This window comes from Amblyraja radiata, chromosome 29 (genome assembly GCF_010909765.2).
Source record: "Amblyraja radiata isolate CabotCenter1 chromosome 29, sAmbRad1.1.pri, whole genome shotgun sequence".
Classification (NCBI taxonomy): Eukaryota; Metazoa; Chordata; class Chondrichthyes; order Rajiformes; family Rajidae; genus Amblyraja; species Amblyraja radiata.
The window spans coordinates 18393345-18421337 of NC_045984.1; the positions used below are offsets into that span (position 1 = coordinate 18393345).

Below are 27993 nucleotides of genomic sequence, written 5' to 3' on the forward strand. Positions count from 1 at the left end.
GGCACCATACAGAAATAGCATCTTTGGTACAGGTGTCAATAATTGGCTGCAAGAGATTGTCAAATTCAGTCATATCCAGTTGTGTCTCGGATAGAAGTTTCTGAATTTGTTGCTCCATTGCCAAGGCGATCGCTGCTGTTATCTGCTCCTGGGGAAAAATAAACAGTTTCATTAGAGATGGAAAAGAAATAGTGAAAAAAAAAAGGGCATTTCTGATGTTGGGATCTGCTCGCTTCCTAATTTTAAATATCTGGAATTTTGACATCCCTGCTGTTCTGTTTCTCTGCAACTCGCATTGTTAACCGCTCTGCACCATACTCCTACCCTCAACAAATAATTGCTATCGTGTCCTAACCTTTCAAATCTTGTGGTGAGCAAAACAGGACAATAATGACATAAAAGAGCGGAACTTGGACATTCTACTGGTCTGTGACTCGCCCATGAGCTTTGTTATATACGTTGAATGCAGAGTTTTGTGAAGGGCCCTAGGACACTGGATTTCATCAAGGTGTTACAGACATGTGGTTTGTTGATTCAAATCTCTCAACACTATTGCGGTTTGAAGGTTTTCATGTATGCACAACCCTTTTGGGGAAAATAACTTTAAATTCTTGCTACAATGCATGTAAAATGTGATTTTTAGCTTTAAGATCAAAATGTGCCTTTTTGTTTCGGATGCCCCCATGGGAGGAAATGTTTTCTCTATCAAATCAAGTTATGATTTTGTCCTGTCAATCAGATCATCCTAAGATAGCACAAAAAGGTGGAGTAACTCAGCGGGACAGGCAGCCTCTCTGGAGAGAAGGAATGGGTCTTGACCCAAAACGTCACCCATTCCTTCTCTCCAGAGATGCGACCTGTCCCGATGAGTTACTCCAGATTTTTGTGTCTATCTTTGGTTTAAACCAGCATCTGCAGTTCCTTCCTACACATTCAGATTATCCTTCACCCAGATTGTTTAGAACATGTGTAGAACTATTGCCTGAGTTTCTAATTGGTACACCGTTGAATGTGGCTGATAACACAAAGGGCTTGTTCCATTCAACTGACTTACTCTCTTGTGTGAAGCCGAGACTTGTGTGAAGCCGAGATCACTGCAACTGTGGTAACTCACCTGTCTTTGCATGAGGAGATGCTGCTCCTGTTGTTGCAGATTCCATAGGCTCTGCTGTATCAACTCCTCCAACTGTGGCTGGCCTGGACCTGGAGGTGTGGGAGGCTGGGATAGGGCTGGAGCAGTAGCTGGGCCTGACATAGTGGTGGAAGGTGGGGCAGGGAGTGGGCCTGGGATTGGGGCTGGCACGGGGACCTGAGTTGGTGGCTCGTTTTCTTGTCCTGACGGATTGCACAACACTGCAAACAAAAAATAGAACGTTGACATCAGATATTCACACATTCATTCATTTACTACATTAAACAAACATTCAATTATACGTTCTATAACTGTATTTGTTCTACATTTCTTCTGCAAACAAAACAGAACGTTAACATAAATTATTCACACATTCTGGCATTCATGACAACATTATACACTCAACTATACTTTCTATCACTGTATTTGTTTGACATTTGTTCTCCAAAAGCTTTTTCAAATCCAACTTGCAGGACACTGCGTGGCTTCTCAAGCTCCAAACAACATGAGTGGGAACTGTGATCACACTTGAATAATTTTAATCTCAGTAACATCAAAGTTTATGCCTGACATGATCTCAACAGGAATCTCTACAAATTTCTAAATACGCTAAGGGCACTATTTTCTCCAGAGATTAGTTAACTCGGAAATGTAACTGTGAAATGCTTGAAATTCACAGCAGGTCAGGTGGCATCTGTAGAGGGAGGAAAAACTGGTGATGTTTCCTAGTATTATGAACTTAAAAAATGGGTTTTAGTTCTTCGCTGTCATATTTGCTAATTCTGTAATGCTACAGTGATCTCACGACAATCAGCCCGTATCAACTGAGCTGGCTGGAAGTTTATTATTTCTCACAAATTAAGGGAACTTCAAAAACACATCTTGAAATAATTGTATTCTGGTTCATACTGCATTTACTAAACAAATGCCTCCACTTAAAACGAAAAAAATCAAAACAACTTTGGGCAATGCTACAAAATGGATAATATTGTTTAGCCATATTTTTTTATACACAGGTTAGCAGCAAACAATGGGCAACTGATTAATGTTAAAACCACATCCAAAGAAACTTTTAAAATTAACTTACATATAACAGAGATTACAGTTATGCAGAATTTTGTATTTTTTTCATTCAGCCTGTATCGTCGTCAGGCTTTGATATCACTAGCCTTTTCTATTAAACCTGTGAGAAAAAAGGCCATCAACCCGAGACAGTGGTCACTCAGGATTACAGCTAAATTAGGTCACTGGGTCTGAATATGGGAGAGAGGCCAATAGAATTTTGCGGCAATGTGGCACAGTTGATAAGAGCACAGCGCCAGAGACCCGGATTGATCCCTGGCCTCAGGTGCTATCTGTGTGAAATTTCCATATTCTCTCTGTAACCGAACAGATTTCATCCAGGTGCACTGGTTTCCTCCCATTTGCCAAAGACGTATGGATTTGTAGGGTAATTGGCCCCTAGTATATAGGGAATGGATGCAAAAGTTGGATAACAGAATTAGTCTGAATGGGTGATTGATGATCAGCATGGACTTGTATGGCCGAAGGGCTCGTTTCCATGCTGCATCTTTCAATCAATCAATTCAACCAACCAATCAATCAATCATCTATCACTTGTGATATCCGTGTTTCAAATGTTTAGAAGGTGGGTGCCCTATGAAATATATTCATTCCTGCCAACATGAAGTAAGAAACATACTTTTTCCAATGTGAACCGAGAACACTGTGTACTGTTTTGCACAATAACCATTAATCTAAAATAATTATGTTTCATTGAGAAACAATTAACTTGCCATTAAAGTGTAGATGTTTGAGTTGTATGGTTTTCAATAATGTATTTTTTTTAAGGTTAGCGTAACTTATTTTGTGTTATCTCGAGACGTTACAAACATTATATACGTTTACACAATTAAAGTCTTATTGCTTTCAAACAATTCAAGATTTGATGATAAATCATGACTGAATTAATCACATTTTTCATACCCAGAAGGGAATTTGTTCAGCTTTGACTAAACTGCTTTAAGTGAAATTATACAGAAATTTTAGCAATATGGACAAAACGGTAATGGGTACGTGCATTGTAAATGGATAAAATTTCAGACAAACTTGTCTTGCAGCCTCAGTTTACCTTTTCACTAACATCAAATGTAATTAACTATAATATTTATACTGTCCTATCTTTTAGTTTGACTAAGAGCAAACAACTTTTCTAGCTTGTTACCAAACAGCTATACAGTTATTGCACTGACAACACTTCAGGGGTTTGCCACTCTGAGGGTGAAGATTTTTTCCTCATCTCAGTCCCAAATGGCCTATCCCTTATTGTTCGGCTGAATCTAGTTTCTGCATCTAGTTGCCCAGTCCCATCAGGATATTAAAAGTTTCAGAGGTCATCTCTCACATCTTCGAAACTCTGTCAAATGTAAGTCCCATCATGCAAAGTTTATTTATCTGTCAGCGCTGCCTACCCAGAAATCATTCTAGTGAGCCTTTGCTGAGCCTGCGGAGTCAAAGCATCTTTTCTCAGATAAGGAGATTGTTACTGCACATAATACCCATGTTGTGGTCTCACCTATAACCCAGCCCACTAACCCATGAAGTATGTGCGATCGAATATTTTCGGCACCAGCAGGATTGATGTTCCAGCTACTTCAGGGCTACAGACACCTTCTGCCATGTGGGAACTTGTTTATGGACGCATTTCCATTAGCAAATTATTTGGGTTACAAATAGTTCTCAGGAATGGAATCCTGCTTTAATCTGGGGAAATCTGTATTGCTATAGTCAAGTCCTCTTGCCTTGAAGACCAAAATACCCTTACATTTCTTAACTGCTAATGCACTTACCTGCATGCTTACTTTAACTTACTAGTGCAAGAGGTCACCTGAATCTCATCTCCCCCTAGCTGAATCCCTTGTCACTCAGAAAATATCTGACTCTCTGGTTTGCCAAAGTGAATAACCTTGCATTTATACTACTTCTGCCATGCCCACCCACTCAACCTGTCCAAATCACTGCATCCTTATCATGGCTCATACACCCAATCAATCACCGACTTGGACAGAATATATGTAAATCTCTCATATAAAGTACTAATATATATAAATGGCAAATACATGCCGACCAAGCACAGCATCCTGCATTACCAAACAAAGCACACTTTGTAATTTGGAAAAGGAGTCATTTATTCTTATCATTGCATGGTTTGTTAATTAAGGAATACATGCTACAGAGGGTTTACATTCATAGAAACCATCCATATTATGATTTTCCACAACTTAAGACTATTTCTCTTTAAATACCCAAGTTATAACAGGAGATGCACGTCTCAGGGATGTTTTATCTGCACAAGCATCAAGGAATGCAAGTTGAGAAATATAAAAATTGACACATTTTTTTGTTTATTTAATTTCCCTTCACATAAATTCAGTAAAATCGAATTTTATTCCATATCTTGGATTTTTGGATGGTGACTTGGTTGGGTATTCCGTAAGGGCGAATATCTCTAACCCCAGCAGCCGTAAATCAGAGATTGCCTATCTTCAGACGTGGTCTCACCCAAACTCTGCAGTATTATTACAAGACTTCCTTCCTTTAGTACTCCATGCCCCTTGCAAAAATGGCTAACACTTATTTGACTTCTAAATTACTTGTTATGCCTACTTGTTGACTTTATGTTTGTTGTGCAAGAACATTCAGTCCTTTCTGAAGCGAATATTCAATAGCTCCACGCAATTTATATAATGTCCTTACTTTTCGATACTTCCTATTGAAATGAATAATCTTTCATTTCTACTCGTCCTCACATACTCCACAATCCAATAGCTAATCTCTGGGACTGTACTTTAGATTGGACAAAAGGAGCCCCAACCAGTAAGGTCCTACAATGATACATGGCAGTGCATTGTCATATGTGGCAGAGACAGGTGTCTCTCAGATAATTCTGAACATAAATAATAAAAGACTCAACTCCCTATAGTATGGACGTGAATGCTCATGTCTCAGCTACACTGTAATATCATACCAGTTATCTCATACATAGATACTCTACACTAGGAGCACACTGGGCTTATACTTACCAAAGGTTAGATGTTGTAATCATATTGAACCATACAAAATTTCATACCTTTACAACTTCACGTTGGGTCGAAGCGCCTGTTTCCACACTGTATCACTCTATGAAAATTGTTATGGGGCCCGACAGGATAGATGCAGAGATGATGTTTCCTCTGGTCTGAATGTCCACAACCAGGGCTCATCTCAAAATGAGGGGTTGGCCACGCAGGACCACAAGGAGACAGTTTTTTTATATTGAGGGTCGGCAATGTTTCTACCCAATTTGAGTGTAGTCTCAGTCATTGAGTAGATTTTTGAATATCAAGGAAATTGAAAGATACGGGCAAGCACAGAAAAGGCAAATGGGAGTTCATCAACAAGAAAAAGGTAACAATTTCATACTCCACAGATGTTTCACAACCGTCTATTATGTTTTAATGCAAAATACTATTATGCTCTGTATATCTTCTATCACAAGATAACGTCATCCATTACATAAACATCACCAACTGTCCTTGTTTCCTTCCCGTTTTTTCAACGTTCTGCTGTTGCTGAAATCAAATCCTACCGCTGCTTTCCTTTTCACACTTCAAAAGCAGCTCAGAACCATTTCCATTTTGAATGTGATGCAGGAACGTGGAAGATAGAGGCAAATAAATAAATAAATAGGAGAAAACAGATAACAAAATCAAAGTTTAAAAAAATGCCTGTGGCAATGCTTCTGATGGGGAGGAGGGATAGAAAATAATTATCAATGCGAGTTGGAATTGTGATTGAAGGGAAAAAAGATCAGTCAAATGGGGTTAGAGACTACTTATTCAAATATACTAAGGTTAAAGCAGCAGCAAATGAACGGAGAAAGTCAGATGGAAAAAGGAGAAAGAGAGAGAGAATAAAGACTCAATGAAATAGGGTTGGATAAGGAAGTCCAACTGTACAAAGACGTTTGATAAGTTTTGCAGAAGAGCAGGTTATATCAGTTGAAAACCAAATACTACTCAGTTTAAAAAAAAATGACTAATACCTATTATAAAGTAATTGTCTATGTATCAAAAGCACTGGCTATGTATCAAAAGCACTAGAATGGAGTATTCTTTAGATAATATGAAATTGAACAGTGGTTTTGTTCAGAAGGATTATTGTGCAGTAATCACTGAATATTGGCCTTAATTGCAAATGGATACAAGTACAAGATAAGAAATTATATATAATTATTCAATTATATAGAGTCTTCATGAGTCTACATTTGATATATTGTGAATACATCTGATCTTCCTCCCCCAAAGAGGATTTATTTATGATATAGGAAGTGTTAACAAAGTTTCACCATATTAATTACTGGGAAGGAGGTTTGTCATACGAGGAGATATTCACAAAATTATTTTAAACGAATGAGAGGTATCTCCATTCTTACAGGGATCGACATATAATACCTGATGGTATTATAATCTCAGTTTCCGAAGCTGACATCACAAGATCCTTCAGGAGGGTGAACCCTCGGAAAAAGTCTGGACCTGATGGTGTAACTGGTGACTTTCTCAAAACCTGTGCGTACCAACTGGCTGGAGCTTTTGTGGACATCTTCAACCTCTCATTACTGAGGTCTGAGATTCCCATCACATTTAAAAGAGCATCAATCATACCGATGCTCAAGAAGAGTTAGCTGACATGCCTCAATAATATCCGTGGTGATGAAGTGCTTTGAGAGGTTGGCTATGGCACACATCAACGATTACCTCAGCAAGAATATGGACCCACTACAATTTACCTACTGACAAGAGATCAACAGAGGATGTGATCTCGCTGGCTCTACACTCTGCATTGGATCACTTAGACAATAAAAGCACACTCATCAGGCTGTTCATAGACTAGAGCTCAACGTTCAACACCATCATCCTCTCCAAACTTTTTACCAACCTCAGGGAACTGGGTTGCTGAGCATCCCTTTGTAAGTGGACACTAGACTTCAAGGCAGTGTGCTCAGCCCCTAATCCGCTCCCTCCATACCCATGACTGTGTAACTTGACAGTTCCACAACTCCATCTTTAAATTTGATGATGACACCATCATTGTTGGACAAATTACAGATAATGACGAGTCATAGTATAGTTTAGTTATTATTGTCATGTACAGTGAAAAGCTTTTGTTTGCCTGCTATCCAATCAAAGAAAAAACTATATGCGAATACCATCAAGCCGTCCAGAGCATATAGATAAAATAGAAAGGATATAGCATTTAGTGCTAGATATAACAGTGATGTCCAATAAAAGATAGTTCATAGATCTCCAATGAGGAGGATGGGAGGCCAGAACCACACTCTAGTCGATGAGAGGATGGTTCAGTTGCCCGATAACAGCTGGGAAGAAACTGTCCCTGAATCTGGAGGTACAGTGCCCTCCATAATGTTTGCGACAAAGACCCATCATTTATTTATTTGCCTCTGTACTCCACAATTGGAGATTTGTAATACAAAGAAATCGCTTGTGGTTGAAGTGCACATGGTCAGATTTTAATAAAGGCCATTTTTATACATTTTAGTTTAACCATGTAGAAATTACAGCAGTGTTTATACACAGTTCCCCCCATTTCAGGGCATCTTAATTTTTGGGATACAGCAATGTCATGTAAATGAAAGTAATCATGTTTAGTATTTTGTAGCATATCCTTTGCATGCAATGACTGCTTGAAGTCTGCGATTCATGGACATCACCAGTTGTTGGTTGTCTTCTCTGGTGATGCTCTGCCAGGCCTGCATTGCAGCCATCTTTAACTTATGCTTGTTTTGGGGGCTAGTCCCCTTCAGTTTTCTCTTCAGCATATTAAAGGCATGCTCAATTGGGTTCAGATCGGGTGATTGACTTGGCCACTCAAGAATTAACAATTTTTTAGCTTTGAAAAACTCCTTTGTTGCTTTAGCAGTATGTTTGGGATCATGGTCTTGCTGCAGAATGAACCTCCGGCCTATGAGGCATTTGTTTGAACTTGAGCAGATAGGATGCGTCAAAACACTTCAGAATTCATTATGCTACTACCATCAGCAGTTGTATCATCAATGAAGATAAGTGAGCCAGTACCTTCAGCAGCCATACATGCCGAGGCATAACACCCCCACCACCGTGTTTCACAGATGAGGTGGCATGCTTTGGATCTTGGGCAGTTCCTTCTCTCCTCCATACTTTGATCTTGCCATCACTACGATATAAGTTAATCTTCGTCTCATCTGTCCACAAGACCTTTTTCCAGAACTGTGGTTGCTATAAGTACTTCTTGGCAAACTGTAACCTGGCCATCCTATTTTTGTGGCTAACCAGTGGTTTGCATCTTGCACTGTAGCCTCTATATTTCTGTTCATGAAATCTTCTGACAGTGGTCATTGACAAATCCACACCTGACTCCTGAAGAGTGTTTCTGATCTGTCGGACAGGTGTTTGGGGATTTTTCTATATAATAGAGAGAATTCTTCTGTCAACAGCTGTGGATGTCCTCCTTGGCCTGCTAGTCCCTTTGCGATTAGTAAGCTCACCGGTGCTCTCTTTCTTCTTAATGATGTTCCAAACAGTTGATTTTGGTAAACCCAAGGTTTGACTGATGTCTCTAACAGTTTTATTCTTGTTTCTCAGTCTCATAATGGCTTCTTTGACTTTCATTGGCACAACTTTGGTCCACATGTTGATAAACAACAATGAAAGTTTCCAAATGGGATGGAAAGACTGCAGGTAAAGACTACGTGCTGAGAGGTCTTTTAGACCTGCATTAAGGAGGCAATTAAACACACCTGATCAATTACAAACACCTGTGAAGCCATGCGTCCCAAAAATTATGGTGCCCTGAAATGGGGGACTATGTATATACACAGCTGTAATTGCTACATGGTGAAACCAAAATGTATAGAAATGGCCTTTATTTAAATCTGACAATGTGCACTTTAACCACATGTGATTTTTTTTTCTATTACAAATCTCAAATTGTGGAGCAGAGGCAAATAAATAAATGATGGGTCTTTGTCCCAAACATTATGGAGGGCACTGTATACGTTTTCACACTTCTGTACTTCTTTGCCTGATGGGTGGGGAACAGGGATTGGCCAGGGTGAGACTGCCTCTTGATTATGTTGGCAGCAATGCCAAGGTAGAGTGAAGTGTAAATGGAGTCAATGGAAGGGAGGTTGGTTTGTGCGATGAACTGGGCTACGTCCACAACTCTTGAAGAGGGAGTTCATCTGATTGAATAGTGCCATTACAAAAACCTTGCTCTTAACATTATTAAAACCAAGGAACTTATTGTTGACTTTAGAAGAGGAAAGCAGAGGATCCACAAACTCATCTTCATTGACGGAGTGAGTCAATTTCAAGTTCCTGTCAAAAAGACATTAGCTTCCCAATAGTTACAATTTGAAAATTCAAATTTTATTTTTTCTTATTTCTGAAGATCCACTTCTACCTTGACTGAGATAACCCTTGGCTGCAGTGTGTTTAGAACAATCAAATGTACTTAAATTCCCAAAAGTAGAACAGTGTATTTTTTGTAATAAATCACAAATTACCAGTATCCAAAACATCAAACAAAGAGAACCTTGAGCCAGTGTGCTAAATGAGGCTGATGACTCATGTAGCACTTGAAAATAGTTCTGACAACTAATCCCAAAGAAAGATGATCATGTGTGCGAGAATGCAGACTGCCAAATATTCTGCTGTCTAAATAAGAGGACAGCATTCAAAAATAATATTTTGCTTACCCTTCACTATACTGAAAAGTGCCAGTTATGTAGTGATGCAGGTTAAAGATCTCATGACACAAAAGCCTTCAAAATATAGTTTTTTAATTTAAACTGAGAGGCATATTTTTAGTGAAAGCAGTTCAGAGGAGTTTCACAAGCTTGATTCCGAGGGGTTATTTATGCAGAAGTGGTGAGCTTACATTCAGTGGAATTTAAAACTTTGGAACAAAACCTTGTTTGTTGAAATATATAATGCGAGGTGGGAGGTGGCAGGATCTTGAGAAGGTACAAACTGACAGGATATTCATCCTTGTAAGGTAACAATGAACTTGACACTGTTCCACAGAGGAGATTGATCCAAAAGGTACAAATTCATGGGATTCAGATAAATTTAGCAAATTGAATGTGCAATTGTGTAAGTGATTGGAGATAGAGGCCGATGGTAGAGGCTTGCATTTGTGATTGGAGCCCTATGACCAGTGGTGTACTACAGGAATCAGTAGTGGAACTCTTGCTGTTTACTTTACATTCGAACAACCTGAATGTGAATGTAGATCTGATAAAAATGTTTGCAGTATTGTTAATAGTGAGTAGGGTAGTCCTCAGTTACTGAATGAGAGGCACAGTGCAGAAGCTTTTGGAGACGATTCCGATTGATAAGATTTCCTCACATTTGGAAGAGAATGGGCTACGTAGGGCCAGTCAGCATGGCTTTGTCTAGCATAGGTGATGTTTTACCAATTTGATTACATTTTTTGAGGTGACAAAGGTGATTAATGAGGGTAGGGAAGGACGCAGAAAGGTTGATTGAAGTTACAGACAGTAAATAAGGCTGTCAAAACACACAGCAGGATACAGATCAGTTATAAATATCGACATAAATGGCAAAAGGAGTTTGATCTGAGGTATTAAACTTTAGGAAGTCAAACGTAAGAGGAAAGTATACAATTAATGACAGGACCCTTAACAGCACTGATGTCTGATCTTGGAGTCTGAGTCCATAGGATACGTGAAAGTAGTAACACCAGTATATAGAGTGCAGAGCTCTCACCTAACTTTTTTTCTCTGTTGTCAGCCGGGCAACCTAGGCAGCTTTTTAGGTTGCCAAATGACGGTTTAAGTGGTCATTTAAGACGGCTTGCATGAAGCGTGCGATAATGTGCTCGGCCGAAGTGCGTAGTTACCAGTCGGAATTATGCTCAATGAAGCATTCACATATTATTTCTGCTTCAAATAAAGTCACAAATTAAACATATTCACCAATCAAGACATATTTACCACAATGACATGCAGCAAAATTATAATACAGTATCTCAACTCTTTTTACACGTTGCAATGAAAGCAATTTCTATTATTCCTTTCCTCTTCCAAACAAAAATGTGGTTAGATTATTCAGCGTATGATCAACCTGTGTTAATATATCCTGGTAACATATGTTAACCATGCACCACAGATTGATGCAAGCATGTTTTCCGTGAAGGACCGAAAATTATCATGACATGGCCATAGCATGGGTCGTTATGGCTATTGGTACATAAACACTTTCGCTTCCCACATAATTTATCCACAAAATATACAGGTTGCAAGGACATTTCTAAAGGCATTTTATGATAATAGCTGTTAAAACCGACTATAACCATCTGACATTACACTAACTGACAAGAGATGGCCAAAGGACATAACTGCACTAAATGTTCTTTTGGCAATATGTTTAAAGGTGTCAAACGCCACATTACCGGACATTCAGATTAGATGTGTGTGTTGTGAACAGCAATGAAGATACCCAGTTTGTACGCACCAGATTTAAATTTTTTTATTGATAAACGCTGTTTCCGCCATTCCCACTTCAGAATTAACGTTAACATTTCAACTGAAATAACTACTGACCAAATTAGTGATATATATGACCGACTGTAGAAGTAAAACCTGGATAAATCCAACGAATAATTGTGAATGTTGTTCATTAAATAAGTACAGTACTGATACTCCATATTAAGAGCATTAATTTGCCATTAAAATGAATTCTGTAATAACGTGTCAACGGCAGCAGTGACAATCGAACAATGAGAGTCTGAAGAAGGGTTTCGGCCCGAAACGTCGCCTATTTCCTTCGCTCCATAGATGCTGCTGCACCCGCTGAGTTTCTCCAGCAATTTTGTGTACCAATGAGGTTTTAATGTTTCACGTGTTCACAATTTAATTAATCCATCTTTATGGATTAAAACAAATAATAACATTGGGAATTAAAACACATTTGATTGCATTCCATTATCAAACATGGTCAATGTTCGCTCTGGAAACATTTCCAGCGTAGTAGGGTCGGTGGGGGGGTGAATCAGTGCGGGATGGATAGATGGGGGGGGGGGGGGGGGGGGGGTTGAGTTGAGAAGGCAATCGGTGCGGGATGGATGGATTGATTGAGGCAGGGGAATTAGTGCGTGTTGGTTGAAGTAGGTAAAATTGTGAGGGGAGAGCGCGGATGGGGGGGATCAGTGCAGGATGAATGGGGGGGGGATCAGTACAGGATGAATGGGGGGGATCACTACAGGATGGATGGGGGGAATCACTACAGGATGGATGGGGGGAATCACTACAGGATGAATGGGGGGGTCACTACAGGATGAATGGGGGATCATTACAGGATGAATGGGGGATCACTACAGGATGAATGGGGGGGGGAGATCACTACGGGATGAATGGAGGGATCACTACGGGATGGATGGGTGGAATCACTATGGGATGGATGGGTGGGATCAATACGGGATGGATGGGTAGGATCACTACAGGATGGATGAGGGGGATCACTACAGGATGAATGGGTGGATCACTACAGGATGAATGGGGGATCATTACAGGATGAATGGAGGATCACTACAGGATGAATGGGGGGATCACTACAGGATGAATGGGGGGATCACTACAGGATGAATGGGGGGGATCACTACAGGATGGATGGGGGGGATCACTACAGGATGGATGGGGGGGTTCACTACAGGATGAATGGGGGGGATCACTACAGGATGAATGGGGGTTCATTACAGGATGAATGGTGATCACTACAGGATGAATGGTGATCACTACAGGATGAATGGGTAGATCACTACAGGATGAATGGAGGGATCACTACGGGATGGATGGGTGGGATCACTACGGGATGGATGGGTGGGATCACTACGGGATGGATGGGTGGGATCACTACAGGATGGATGGGGGGCTCAGTGCAGGATGGATGGGCGGATCAGTGCAGGATGGATGGGCGGATCAGTGCAGGGTGGATGGGGGGGATCAGTACAGGATGAATGGGAGGGGGGATCAGTACAGGATGAATGGGGGGGATCACTACAGGATGGATGGGGGGATCACTACAGGATGAATGGGGGGGATCACTACAGGATGAATGGGGGGGTCACTACAGGATGAATGGGGGATCATTACAGGATGAATGGGGGATCACTACAGGATGAATGGGGGGGGGGGGGAGATCACTACAGGATGAATGGAGGGATCACTACGGGATGGATGGGTGGGATCACTATGGGATGGATGGGTGGGATCAATACGGGATAGATGGGTGGGATCACTACAGGATGGATGAGGGGGTTCACTACAGGATGAATGGGTGGATCACTACAGGATGAATGGTGATCATTACAGGATGAATGGAGGATCACTACAGGATGAATGGGTGGATCACTACAGGATGAATGGGGGGATCACTACAGGATGAATGGGGGGATCGCTACAGGATGAATGGGGGGATCACTACAGGATGGATGGGGGGGTTCACTACAGGATGAATGGGGGGGATCACTACAGGATGAATGGAGGGATCACTACAGGATGAATGGGGGTTCATTACAGGATGAATGGGGGTTCATTACAGGATGAATGGTGATCACTACAGGATGAATGGTGATCACTACAGGATGAATGGGGGGTACTACAGGATGAATGGAGGGATCACTACGGGATGGATGGGTGGGATCACTACGGGATGGATGGGTGGCATCACTACAGGATGGATGGGGGGCTCAGTGCAGGATGGATGGGCGGATCAGTGCAGGATGGATGGGCGGATCAGTGCAGGGTGGATGGGCGGATCAGTGCAGGGTGGATGGGGGGGATCAGTACAGGATGAATGGGGGGTTCACTACAGGATGGATAGGGGGGGGATCAGTGCAGGATGAATGGTGGGGGGAATCGGTGCACGATAAATGGAGGGGGGGGTCAGTACAGGATGAATCGGGAGATCAGTGCAGGATGAATGGGGGGGGGATCGGTGCAGGATAAATGGAGGGGGGGGTCAGTACAGGATGAATCGGGAGATCAGTGCAGGATGAATGTGGGGGGATCAGTACAGGATGACTGGGGGGGCATCAGTACAGGATGAATGGGCGGAGCAGTGCAGGATGGATGGGAAAGGGAGTCAGTATAGGATGAATTGGGGGACCAGTGTAGGATGGATGCGGAGAATCAATGCGAGGTGGATAGGGTGATCATTGCAGGATGAATAGATCGGGGGGGTAGATGGGGAGGGGAGTACATGGGATGTCAGTGAGGACGGAAGAGGCTGCAATGGGGATCAGTGCCGGATGGAGAGGAGGGGTCCCGGTGTAAGGGGGTGGAGGGGGGCGTACAAGAGAGATGGAGAGAGAGAGAGGGGGGGGGGGGGGTAAATAAGGGGCAGAGGAGGTGGGGAGGAAGGATGGTCAGCGCTCCTCGGACAACACCGGCATTATCGCCCGCCTTGGCTGTCCCTGTCCACCGCCGAGTGCCGCCGCCATAGGAGGAGGCAGTTGGGATCTCCTCGCCACCGCCTCCGCTCCTCCGTCAGCCAACAGGAAGGTGCAGGGCCGAGCGGTGCAGGTGCGTCAGACGGCAGAAGGGGCCTCCCACTTCCTCCCTCCCCCCGGCCTTGGCGTGCGGGAGGGTTTGTTTTGAAAGTGGTTATCACTGTTGGCGGAGTAGCATGCAGCAGCCGCTATGAGGGCAGGCGGGGTGCGGGTGTAGGAGGAGGTTGAGCCGCCGTCGCCACTGCTGCTGTGCGGGCCCGTCATTCGCTCCGACCCTCCGTCACCCCGCACTACAGCCGTCGCCGACCCGAAATGTCACTTATTCCTTTTCTCCAGAGATGCTGCCTGATCCGCTGAGTCACACCAGTTTTTGGTGTCCATCTTCGGTATAAACCAGTATCTGCATTGTCAAGCCGGGCAAAATGACTGGGCTTTTAGGTTTCCCGGCGGATCTTTAGGTGGCCATTGGCACCCGGGCAACCGTTAATTTCGAGCCCTGGAGTGGTAAAGGAGATGTAAGCTATGCTGTATGAAGGAACTGCAGATGCTGGTTTACACCAAAGATAGACAAAAAAATTCTGGAGTAACTCAGCGGGATAGGCAGCATCTCTGGAAAGAATAAATGGATGACGTTTCAGGTCGAGACCCTTCTTCAGAAGACATCACCCATTCCTTCTCTCCAGAGATGCTGTCTGTCCCGCTGAGCTACTCCAGCATTTTTTGTAAGCTATGCTTGCCTTCATCAGATGGAGCATTGCGTATAAGAGTTAGGAAGTGATGTTGCAGCTTTATAAAACTTTGTGCATTCTAGTTGTTTAGGTTTATTATTGTCATGTACTGTGAAAAGCGTTTTTTGCATGCTACCCAAACAGATCAGATATACCATACATAAATACTATCAAGTCAAACTCTAGCACACCGATAAAGGGGGAGATACATTGTGCAGAATATAGTTTTCAGCATTGTCGTGCATCAGTTCTATAGACAAAGTTCAATGTTCTAAATGGGGAGTTGTGCATCAGACAGTACGCTAGCTAATGGAAGGACTGTTCAGGTCTGATAACAGAGCAGATTTCCCCAAGTCTGGCGAGCACGCTTTCAAGCTTCTGTACTTTCTGCCGGAAGGGAGAAGGGAGAAGAAGGAATGACCAAGGTGGGACAAGTCTTTGATAATATTGGCTGCTTTTCAGGGGCATCGTGAAATGTAGTTGGAGACAATGATAGGAAGTGTGATTTGTGTGATAGACTGGACTACATCTACAACTTTCTGCAATTTCTTGCAGTCTTGGGCAGGGCTGTTCCCAAACCAAGCGGTGATGCAACCTGCAGTATACTTCCTATGGTGCATCTGTAGATGTTGGTAAGAATTACTGGAGACATGGCAAATTTCCTCAGTTGCCTCAGGAAATAGAGGCATTGGTGTGCCTTCTTATCTATCACGCCAACGTGGTTGGTGCATGGCAGATCATTGGTAATATTGATGCCAAGGAACTTGAAGATTGGGGCAAGTACTCCACCGTGCATCCCGAAGTCTATAATTAGTTCCTTTGTGGCGGCACCTGATGACAACCCAAGGTCACAACGAACCATTGGCTCTAGAGGGCAGCGTCTTGGTGTGGGAGGCGCTAGTCACGGGGTCGGTACCTGATTTGGTATTTAAGGTCGGGCAATGCCCGTGTCCTTGAAGGAGTAGGGAGCTGTATTAGAGAGATTAAACACGTCTAGTGCACACAACTCATGTCCGACTAGTTTTTGGCTGGACTCCTGCGAGTCCCCGCTACACTGGTGACCCCAGACGCCCAGGAGTGTAATCCTGGAAGGGAAATTTGAGGAAACAATGCATTCTGCCGCTGCCGCCTACGAGGCCGACCTCAACGCGGTCTCCCTAAAGCTACCGACATTTTGGACCTCACAACCGGTGGTTTGGTTTCGACAGGCCGAATCCCAATTTTACATCTGCGGCGTTACAGCCGACGAGACTCGCTATCAATATGTGGTAAGCGCCCTTGACCAGCAGACGGCCGGTCGGGTCATTCCATACCTGGATAATCCGCCGACGGTGGGCAAGTACACAGGCCTCAAGGAGCTGCTGCTCCGGATCTACGGGCCGAGCCGAATGCAACGCACCTGTCAGGTCCTTAACATGAGCGGGCTCGGCGACCGGATGCCCTCGGCACTCATGAGCGAGATGCTCACGCTCATGGGCGACCACCTGCCCTGCCCGCTCTTTGAATTTACTTATCTGGCGGACTATAAGATGCCGGCGTACTGCACCGCAATCTCTGGCTTGGTGTTTGAGGCGTGCCATTGGGTCCTTCGGGTTCCATCCTCTGTGACGTATCCACAGGTCAGCCGAGGCCTATCGTTCCGGCGGCCTGGCGCCTTCATGTGTTTGAGGTGATCCTTGGGCTGGCCCACCCATCCATCCAGGCCACGGTCGCTATGGTGGCCACAAGGTTTATGTGACTTCGGAAGCAGGTTGCTCGCTGGGCCCGGGCGTGCATCCCATGCCAGGCATCAAAGGTGCAGTGACATGTCTGGGCGCCCGTTCAAGACTTCGCAGTGCCACGCCGGCGGTTCGATCACGTGGACATCGTGGGGCCTCCGTCCCAGGGCGTTTCACACCTGCTTATGGTGGTAGACCTTAATACGCAGTGGCCGGTGGCCATCCCGCTCACGGACACTTCAACCCAGCCGTGCGCTCGTGGCAACTTGGATTGCCCGCTTTGGGGTTCCACTTCATATCACGTCCGACCGGGGCTCGCAGTTCACGTCTGAACTGTGGTCAGCCATGGCACACCTGTCGGGGACACAGCTCCACCACGCGACAGCATACCATCCCCAGTCAAATGAGTTGGTGGAGTGGTTCCACCACTGTCTGAAGGCCGCCCTGAAGGCTCGTCTCACAGGCCCTGGGTGGATGGACGAGTTGCCATGGGTCCTGTTGGTGATTCGGACGGCCCCCAAGGAGGATGTCATCGTCCTCCGCGGAATTGGTATATGATGCTCCGCTCACCGTCCCCGGGGAGTTTGTCCCTGCTGCTGATGGGTCCCAGGAACCCCCCGTCATCGGTGCTGTTCCGCTTGCGGGAGAGGGTCGGTACCCTGTCTCACATCCCAACATTGCGTCATGGAGTGGCCCCTCCCCATGTGCCACTGATGGGCTGCCCGTACGTTTTTCTTCGCCATGACTTCCACAGGTCGCCCTTGCAGCTCCCGTATGAAGGTCCCTTTGCGTGCTGCAGCACGGGCCTACTACATTCGATTTGGACATGGGAGGCCGGCGTGAAACTGTGTCTATGGCTCGTTTGAAACCGGCCCATTTGGGCCCGAGCGAGATAGTCCATGTGCTCAACCGCCCCGTCGCGGGCGTCCGCCGTCCTGGGCATCACGGAGAATCTTCCGAACCAAGCAAGCCCCCGGGGCGTGGGATTGTATCTACGCGTTCGGGTAGCCCTGTTAGGCGTCCTGCCCGGTTCGGTGCCCCTGGTTCTGGGGGGGGGGGGGGGGGGGAGTCATGTGGCGGCACCTGGTGACAACCCAAAGTCACAACGAACCATCGGCTCTAGAGGGCGGCGTCTTGGTGTGGGAGGCGCTAGTCACGGGTTCACGATTTGGAATTTAAGGCCGGGCAACGCCCGTGTCCTTGAAGGAGTAGGGAGCTGTATTAGAGAGATTATACCTGTCTAGTACACACAACTCGTGTCCGACTAATTTATGGCAAGTCCCCGCTACATCTTACCGACATTGAGGGAGAGATTATTCTCCTGACACTATGTTGCTAAGTTCTCCATCTCCTTCATCTATCCCCTCTCATTATTGTTCATGATTCAGCCCTCCAGAGTAATGTAGTCTGCAAACTTGTAGATGGAATTAGAGCAAAATGTGGCTATATAGTCATGAATGTATAGGGAGCATATTAGGGGACTGAGAACATATCCTGGTGGGACACCAGTGTTGAGAATTATTGTGGAGGAGGTGTTGTCGCCATCCTCACTAATTTGAGCTCTGTGTGTCAGAAAGTCAAGTATCCAGTGGCAGAGGGGGGAGCTGTTAGAAAGGATGTGGAGGATTATGAGAGGGTGAAAAAGAGTATTATTAGGGTGCTGCCATATTAGCTATAAGGAGACGTTGAATAAACATAAATTGTTTTATCTGGACTATCCGTGGCTTAGGGGAGGCCTGATATATTATATGTATCGATAGATAGTCAGTACCTAAAGATTTGCCAAAGATTTGTTTGTAGGTTAATTGGCTGTGATAAATTACCCTCATGCTTGTGAGTGGTAGAATTTATTAGAGATTAGACTAAGTGGGACCCGTTGGGTCCCAGCATCACACGGGAGGGCTGGTCCCCCAACGCAATATTCCACCTCTCCACCAATTACAATATTGGTGGCCAGTGCGCGCGGGGGGGGGGTGAGCGCTTTCTGGAGCGCTAGTATGGGTGTTGCGGGCTGAAGGGACTGGTTTCTAGAGGGCTAGTATGGACATTGTGGGACAAATGGATTCTTGGGCTGGCGGCTCAGTCACTCAAGACTGTTGTGCTGGCAGCTCACTCACGACTGGTGGGCTGGCAGTTGACTCACGGCTATTCCTTGAAATTCCATTTCAAGCAGGGTGCAAGGCCACCAAATTCAAGTGCAGTTTCGTACCACTTCAAACAAGGTGCAAAGCCACCAAATTCAAGTGCAGTTTCATACCATTTCAAGCAAGGTGCAAGGACACTAAAGACAGCGAGTCGTCTGTGACAAATAAACTTGACTTGACGAAGGGCTTCGGCCCGAAACATTGCCTATTTCCTTCGCTCCATAGATGCTGCCGCACCCGCTGAGTTTCTCCAGCAATTTTGTCTAACTTCGATTTTCCAGCATCTGCAGTTCCTTCTTGAGTGAGATGTGACCTCTCCCTCCTCCATCTTGCAGAGACTGAGCCACGCCCACACTTCTGGATTTTATAGGCCCTCCCCCCTCCCACCAGAGGGGCGTAGCCTTCATGGCATGATTGACAGGAGAGAGAATCTCAACATTTTAAAAACACTAATAACTCTTTTATTTTTCATCGATGGGAAAAATCCTCGGCACCTGATGAGCGGAGGGGGGCTCTGAGTAAGATGGCCAAAAATCACAGCCGTACGTGGCAGTGTTTTTTCCAAAATCAATATCAAGCGCAAACAGGAAGTGGCCAAGAATAGCCTTTTAATTATATAGAAGGCAAGGCAACTTTAATTAGGCACGGCAACTTTAATTAGGCAAGGCAACTTTAATTAGGCAAGGCAACTTTAATTAGGCAAGGCAACTTTAATTAGGCAAGGCAACTTTAATTAGGCAGGGCAACTTTAATTTGGCATGGCAACTTTAATTAGGCAAGGCAACTTTAATTAGGCAAGGCAACTTTAATTAGGCAAGGCAACTTTAATTAGGCAAGGCAACTTTAATTAGGCAAGGCAACTTTAATTAGGCAAGGCAACTTTAATTAGGCAAGGCAACTTTAATTAGGCAAGGCAACTTTAATTAGGCAAGGCAAATTTAATTAGGCAAGGCAACTTTAATTAGGCAAGGCAACTTTAATTAGGCAACACAGCTTTAGCATTTCCAAACCTTAGGCAACACAGCTTTAGCATTTCCAAACCAAAGGCAACACATCTTTAGCATTTCCAAACCAAAGGCAACACAGCTTTAGTATTTCCAAGCCGATAATGAAATTGTTGGGAGAATAAAATAGCTTTTGAGTAGGATTTGTGTCAATGGATGCTTAATGGTCAGCAGACTCCATGTACAAACTGATGTCAAAATGACATGCTGATGCTCACCATCATCATCATTCAGGATAAAACATTTTACATTGATTAGTATATTTATAATTCATTCCCTTCAGCACTATCACACTGTAACTGTAAGGACATTGCATTTCAGCTCTGAAATCTGTGACCAGTCAGTTTTCAGTTTAGTTTATTATCAAGTGTACCGAGGTACAGTGAAAAGCTTTTGTTTCGTGCTATCCAGTCAGCGGAAAGACAATGCATGATTACAATCGAGTCATTTACAGTGTATAGATACATGACAACGGAATAACGTTTAGTGCAAGGTAAAGCCAGCAAAGTCTGATCAAGAATAGTCCGAGGGTAACCAATGAGGTAGATAGTAGTCCAGAACTGCTCTCTGGTTGTGGTAGGATGATTCAGTTGCCTGATAACAACTGGGAAGAAACTGTCCCTGAATCTGGAGGTGTGCATCTTCACACTTCTATACATTTTGCCTGATGGGAAAGGGGAGGAGAATGCTGCTGGCCTTGCAGAGGCAGCGGGAGGTATAAATGTCACAACCCTTGAGTCAATGGAAGGGAGGTTGGCTTGTGTGATGGTCTGGGTTATGTCCACAATTCACTGCAATTTCTTGCAGTCTTGGATGGAGCTGTTCTCAAACCACACTGTGATGCATCCTGATAAAATGCTTTCTAAGGTGCATCTGTAGAAGTTGGTGGGAGTGTACGGGACATGCCGAACTTCCTAAGTTCCAACAAGGAAGGCAATAGGTGCATGTGAACACCACCACTTGTATGTTCCCCTCCAAAATCCTGAATTGGAAATATATTTCCATTACTGCAGCAGTTCAAAAATGTGGCTCACACCAACAACATTTCAAACCAGTTTTGACAAGAGTAAATTAATCACATCATTTTGGGCATATTTACTTACTCAGCAGTTGTGTGCGGAGAAAAAAAGAACACCATCAGAGACTGAAGGAAACTACAATGCCATTCACTAAAAATATAATACAGTAATCACAACCCTTGAGTATTAAGGAAGCAAGTACAATTTCCAAGACAAGTATATTTATAATCTACTTTGTACCAATTTAAGAATGCAATCATAATCTTTTTACTTACATTGCTGCTCAATTGCCAACTTGTACTGGTAGTAATTGTAGTAATCTCCTCCAAAAAGAAAAGAAAACTTGGGATTATCTTTTTGCTTCTCCATTGTCATCTTCTCAAATTCTGGACCATTCCGGGCCACAAACTGTGCCAATTTGTCAATAACATTCCTCAATTCCTGGTCTGCAACAATAAAAATATTACAATGCACAAATTGTATTTAAATGCTAGCACAAGATCAGAATCAGCATAGATTTTCCTACAACGCTATACATCAGATACTATTTCAGTATTTGATGCTGGTCCACAGATAATTATCCTGACCACGTTTTAGGGCAGAATTCATGACTTCAAATCATAATATGATTTTGTTATTATATGACCAAAGCCTTGCTGCAGGGAGAATTAATTAATCTGTTGGGATGAATACACAAAGGAAATAGAAATCTCACAACGCATAATAATTATATCAAATGCATTTTGCGGGTCGTGCTCTTTACACACCATTTCAAACAGTTATCTTAATTACCAACACAGTGGTAGACTTACAATCATCAGTGCATGACGAACATTTGAACGCTTATAAGACTCCTAAACACAGTTCAAATGAGCAACGAACTGATCTACGCCATCCTAATTGTGAGATTCTTGTGTATGCACAAATTGACTGCCACTATTGTCCCCTTAATGACAAACACCATGCTTCAAAAGTTCCATAATGTCTACAACATACAAGGCAAGAGAAAGACCTTTACCGATAGCCTCTTTGGTCATCTGCCAATGCTTTACCCATTTTCTGAAGATGCACTGACACATTTGTTGGAAGGCAATTTTGTTTATTAATTATTCTTTTTCCTGGATCTAGGTGTTACTGAAGGCACAACATTTATTTCCCAAGCCTAATCATTCATGAGAAGGTGGCGGTATGTTCACATCTTAAACAACCTTGCTTTCTTGTGGAAGTGTTTTAATAGTGCTATGGAGAGGGGAGGGGAGGGGGTGTTCCAGGAATTAGAGTTAGTGAGATGAAGGATGGATGATAAATTCTGGCTGATTGGTGACCTGAAGAGAACCTGCAGATGGTCGTGCTTTCATGCATTTGCTCCCCATGTCTTTCTTGGTGATAGACTTTGTGAGTGTTATTGTAGTAGTCCAGGCACATAACCGCAGTAGATGGTGCACATGGCAGTGACCGTGCCTGTGGTGGAGGGAGTTAATGTTTAGGATGGTTAATATAACACCAACTGTTCGGCTGTGGATGGTGTCATGCTTTATCCAAGCGAGTGGAGGATATTCTATCACATTGCTGACTTGTACCTTGTAGAATGTAGAACGATTTTTGAGTGTCAGGAGGTTCATTAAGCAATAGACACCAGATTTCTGATTTGCTCTTATATCTCATAGGTTGTAAGCGACCCAAGCGGAATACGAGGTGCTGTTCCTCCAGTTGGTAAGATTGTAAGCTACTCAAGTAGAGCATGAGCTGCATTTAATTAGGTTGTAAGCTACCCAAGCAACAAGCAAACTTGAGGAACAGCACCTCATATTCCACATTGAACGTTCCAAACTTATGTAACTAACATACAAACTAACCCCCCCCACACTCCCCACTACCACACGCAGTTGCACCTATTTCTCCCTTTTCTGCAAATTCCTTCCACCCACATTCCTTCCTCTGGCTTCATAATTCACACATCTTCTATCCTAATCTCTCATCTTTTGCATCCACCTATCACTCACCACACTTTGTCCAGCCTCTCCTATTTTCCAGCTCTCTTACCCTTACCCCCCCCCCCCCCATCACATTCAGTCTGAAGGGTCCTGACCCTAAACACCATCTATCCATGTTCCCCAGAAATGCTGTTTGACCCGCTGTGTTACTCCAGCACTTTGTATCTTAATCAGGATTTTGTCTGGATTAGAGAGTATTACATACAAGGAGAGGTTGAACAAAATTGTTTTCTCTGCCCTCTCTTGGTGGTTGAGGGCAACCGGCTAGAAGTACAAAAAATTATGACGGGTCAGAGTCCTTTCCCTGGGATGGAAATGTCAAATACTAGAAGGTATAGTTTTAAAATGAGAGGAGGAAAGTTTAAAGGAGATTTATTTGATAAGCAAATTTTAGCTTATATAGTGATAGGTAGATGCCTCAAATATGCTGTCGGGGAAGGTGGTGGAAACAGATATAATAGCAACATATAAGAGGCATTTAAACAAGCACATGAATAGGCAGGGCATGGAGGGATAGAGGCCATGTACAGACAGATGTGATTAGTTTAAATTGGCACAAATGGCACAATGGTCAGCGCAATTAGTGTGGACAAAAGGGCCTGTTCCTGTGCAGTGATGTTCTAATATCCAGCTTTAGCTCATCACAAAATGCTGGACCCATCCATAACTCTAAGACTTACAATATTGGGAAAAAAAGTTATTTCAATCAAATTGCCCTTGGTCCTCTTCATGAAGCCCGTTTTCAAACCACCACCTCCACCGGCATTCCTCAAACTGATTGCAACACTTAATACTTGATCCAAAATTTAGTTTCAGATCACATGCATTCTATCACAAAGCTCATCACAAAGACTGCTATTTTCAACCTTTATATCATCTGACTACATCCCTGCTTCATCTCCCCTCATTCATGCATTTAGTTTTTCTAGTAGACTTCCAAAGCACTCTTGACTGGCCTTTCTGTAAGCGAGAGGTCGACCAAGCCCAGCTAAACGCATCTAACCTACAAGTTTTGTTCAATCACAATTCCATGCCTGCTATCACCATCGGCAGCCTGTCAAGCAACATCATTACTTTGAAACTTCCCCAGTCTTTCTTCCAAATACCCTCCTTATGCATATTCTACTTTTCCTTTATCAGATTCAGCTCTACCCCCTCTGAATTAATACTCTCCTTCAATTTTGGCCCTCAGCTTTACCAAGTTTAATTGTTCCATCAATGATAACTGTCTTTACAATTTCCTTCCAATATCTCTCACTTTTTACCTCTTAGTTTTCCTTTAAGGTCCTCTTATCCTTGATTTTGGGTCATAAGTTTTAAGATATCACATAGCTCAGGATATTTTGCAGTATAATAGTAGTATTTAGTTCATCAGATTTTTTTTTGCATTTGATGTGCTAAATAAATGGAAGTTGCTGTTACTGGCAAAAAAAAAAACCAGATTAAGCAAAGTATAGTTTCCCTCTGAGCAGCCAAAATTATCTCTCTGGCAAACCCAAATCCACTTAACATTGAACAGCCTTTCCATCTTCACCTTCTACATGTGAATTATTAATTGTTTTTCCAGTATATGGATAAGATACTAACTGTAAATGTATTATGTATTTGTTTGTTCAACATTTGCTGAATTTGAAGGATTCTCAAGGAGGCATGGAGTCTCAAGTCAGTACAACATTCTCAAATTGTAAAGTTCAAAATTAGAATGGACAGCAGACATATGGTGAGTGGAGATAATGGTTTGAAAAGAAGCAAAAATATGAGATTGAGATGAACCGTTTATACAAATGTGGCTGAAATAATGTACACCAGTCATATTAACAGATTCTGAAGGTTTACCACAAAGTACTAGAGGTACTCAGCGGGTCAGCATCTGGGGAGGGAATACATAGACAACATTTCGGGTTGGGACTCAAAATGGGCTTTGTGGCCAAGTTTGCAGATGATGCTAAGATAGGTAGAGGGACAGGCAGTGTAGAGGAAGCAAGGACTCTGCAGAAGGACTTGGACAGGTTAGGAGAATGGGAGAGAAGTGGCAGATGAAATTGAGTCTAACAAAGTGTGGAGACATGCATTTTGCTAATAAGAATAAAGGCATAGATTATTTTCTGAATGGAGAGCAAATCCAGAAATCGGAGGTGCAGGACTCCCAAAAAGTTAATTTGCAAGTCAAATCGGTAGTAAGGAAGGCAAATTCAATGGTAGCATTTATATCAAGAGGACTGGAATACAAAAACAGAGATGGAATGCCGAGTGTATAGGAAAGAACTGCAGATGCTGGTTTAAATCGAAGGTTGACACAAAATGCTAGAGTAACTCAGCGGAACAGGCAGTATCTCTGGAGATCCTTCTCTCTAGAGATGCTGCCTGTCCCGCTGAGTTACTCCAGCATTTTGTGTCTACCTTTGATGTCATGCTGTGGCTCTATAAGGCGCTGGTCAGGCAGCATTTGGAGTACCGTGAGCAAATTTGGACCCCATATCTGAGGATGTGCTGGCTCTGGAGAGGGTCCAGACGAGGTTTACAAGAATGATTGCAGGAATGAGTGGGTTAGCATATGATGAACGTTTGACAGCACTGGGCCTCTACTCGCTGGAGTTCAGAAGGTTGAGGGGGACCCTCATTGAAACTTACGGAATAATGAAAGGCAAAGAGTGGACGTGGAATGGATGTTTCCACTGGTGGGGGAGTCTAGGACCAGAGGTTATAGCCTCAGAATTAAAGGGTGCTCTTTTAGAAAGGAGGTGAGGAAGAACTTCTTTAGTCAGAGGGTAGTTAATCTGTGGAACTCGTTGCCACAGAGGGCTGTGAAGGCCCAGTCTGTGGATATTTTTACGCAGATATAGACAAATTCCTGATTAGAACGGGTATGGGGTGAAGACAGGAAAATGGAATTATGAGGCAGGGATCAGCCATGATTGAATGGTCGAATGGCCTTATTCTACTCCTAACTTGTGAACTTGTGACTCTTCTTCAGCCTGGCTTTTCCCTAAATTCTGCCTGAACGACTGAGTTACTCAAATACTTTGTGTCTTCCTCCAGATTCCGGCAAATGCAGTTTATTCTGTCTTCTGAGGGTTTACGTTGGACAATGGTCCACGTTGTGGGCTCACAACCTGGGCTCCCAATCTGCCCCCGGAGATCAGTTGCTGCCGACGGGGCCCAAACCCGACCCGCGCCCCGACCCGACCACCTGCGTGCGCATGCAACAGCCGGAGTAACAGCCAACAGCGGCGCTCTGCGCATGAGCAAGGGGGGGTCCCAAATCCACGCGCGTGCGCCGTGGGCCGACTGTCTGTCCTGGCCGCATGCGCACTGTGGACCGCGGGACGTACTTGTCCAACTGTAGCGGCCAGTTTGCGGGGCCCAGACCCTGCTGCACGAGAACATCAATCACGCTCGCTAGCAACGGCTTAGTTATAAATCGGACCGTTTCCGCACTTACCCTCAGGAGGCACCGGCATATCCATGGCTGGCGTCTGCTCTCACTCGGCGCGTCTAGAAAGAGTGTTTAAGCCACTATGTCACACTTGTAACTCAGGCGCACCGTCCGCAGCGGCCGCCAACCGGAAGCGAAACTGATTGACGGCAGAGACTTCGCGACACCGGCGCCTTCCCCCCGCACATGCGCAGTAGCGACCGCTCGCTGTCACTGGGCAGGGGGGCGGCGGCGGCGGAGGGAACAGCCGGCGGGGGCGGGGCTGCAGCGTCAGAACGTCGAGGTGGAAGGTGTTGCAACGTGCTGGCATCTACGCACGTGTCCTCATTCAAATCCTACCGGCTAATTCTTGCGGAACCGCTGCCCGGGAGACCCGTGTTCGTCCCGGACCTCGGCTGCTGTCTGCGCGCAAGTTCCACATCCTCCCACATCCCGAAGATGTGCGGGTTGCGAGGCTAATTGTCCGTTGTAACTAATGCGTGGGTGGTTGATGTGAACGTGGAGAGAGTAAAATGACGATGTAGGATCAGGGTCGGGTCAGCATGGACTCTGGGCCGAAGGGCCTGTCTCCATACCACATCTGTCTGCATTCCAAAGATACATCAAGCTGTCTCTGCCACACTTTATGCGTCGTTTTTATAATAGTCTGTAAAGATGTTTCTCCAGAATTACTAGATTGCTTCCCATAGCCTTCACATCCAAGGACTCTCGTTAACTTTTCTCATTACCGTCTGAAGAGTCATGGCTAACCAAATGCTGGAGTAACTCAGCGGGACAAGCAGCGTCGCTGGAGAGAAGGAATGGGTAACGTTTAGGGTCGAGACCCTTCTCCTTTAATTTGCCCCGAAACGTCACCCAATCCTCTCCAGAGATGCTGCTTGTCTCGCTAAATTTCTCCAGCAGTTTGTGTCTACCTTCAATTTAAACCAGCATCTTTCCCTACACGTTAGGGACACCAACGGACATGGACTAATAAGCGATATCACATTCACAATACAAACGTGCCAGACAATTAATATCTTCAGAATAGCCATTAGCAAATTTGCAGATGACACAAAGCTGGGTGGCAGTGTGAACAGTGAGGAGGATGCTATGAGAATGCAGGGTGACTTGGACAGGTTAGGGGAATGGGCAGATGCATGGCAGATGAAGTTTAATGCGGATAAATGTGAGGTTATCCACTTTGGTAGCAAAAACAGGAAGGCAGATTACTATCTAAATGGCGTCAAATTGGGAAAAGGGGAAGTAA

The 27993-nt window shown here is 44.1% G+C and overlaps 1 protein-coding gene and 1 long non-coding RNA gene across 4 annotated transcripts in view; one reads left to right on the forward strand and one right to left on the reverse strand.

The window, feature by feature from the left end:
* Positions 1-26912, reverse strand: part of LOC116989395 (calcium homeostasis endoplasmic reticulum protein) — a 61602-nt gene extending 34690 nt beyond the window's left edge. Inside the window, exons 1-4 of one of the 3 annotated variants that reach the window (XM_033046735.1) lie at positions 26751-26912; positions 21590-21760; positions 1115-1353; positions 11-148 (exon numbers count right to left, since the gene is read on the reverse strand). In XM_033046735.1, the coding sequence (XP_032902626.1) occupies positions 11-148; positions 1115-1353; positions 21590-21760; positions 26751-26775 (573 nt within the window). In that variant the 5' untranslated portion in view covers positions 26776-26912. The remainder of the gene's footprint in view (positions 1-10; positions 149-1114; positions 1354-21589; positions 21761-26750) is intronic. The other 2 variants (XM_033046733.1, XM_033046736.1) reach the window with 2 other exon arrangements.
* Positions 16206-16530, forward strand: LOC116989396. The gene is made up of 2 exons (XR_004416235.1): positions 16206-16362; positions 16473-16530. It is a non-coding gene; the product is annotated as an uncharacterized LOC116989396 (long non-coding RNA).
* Positions 26913-27993: the final 1081 nt, after the last annotated feature.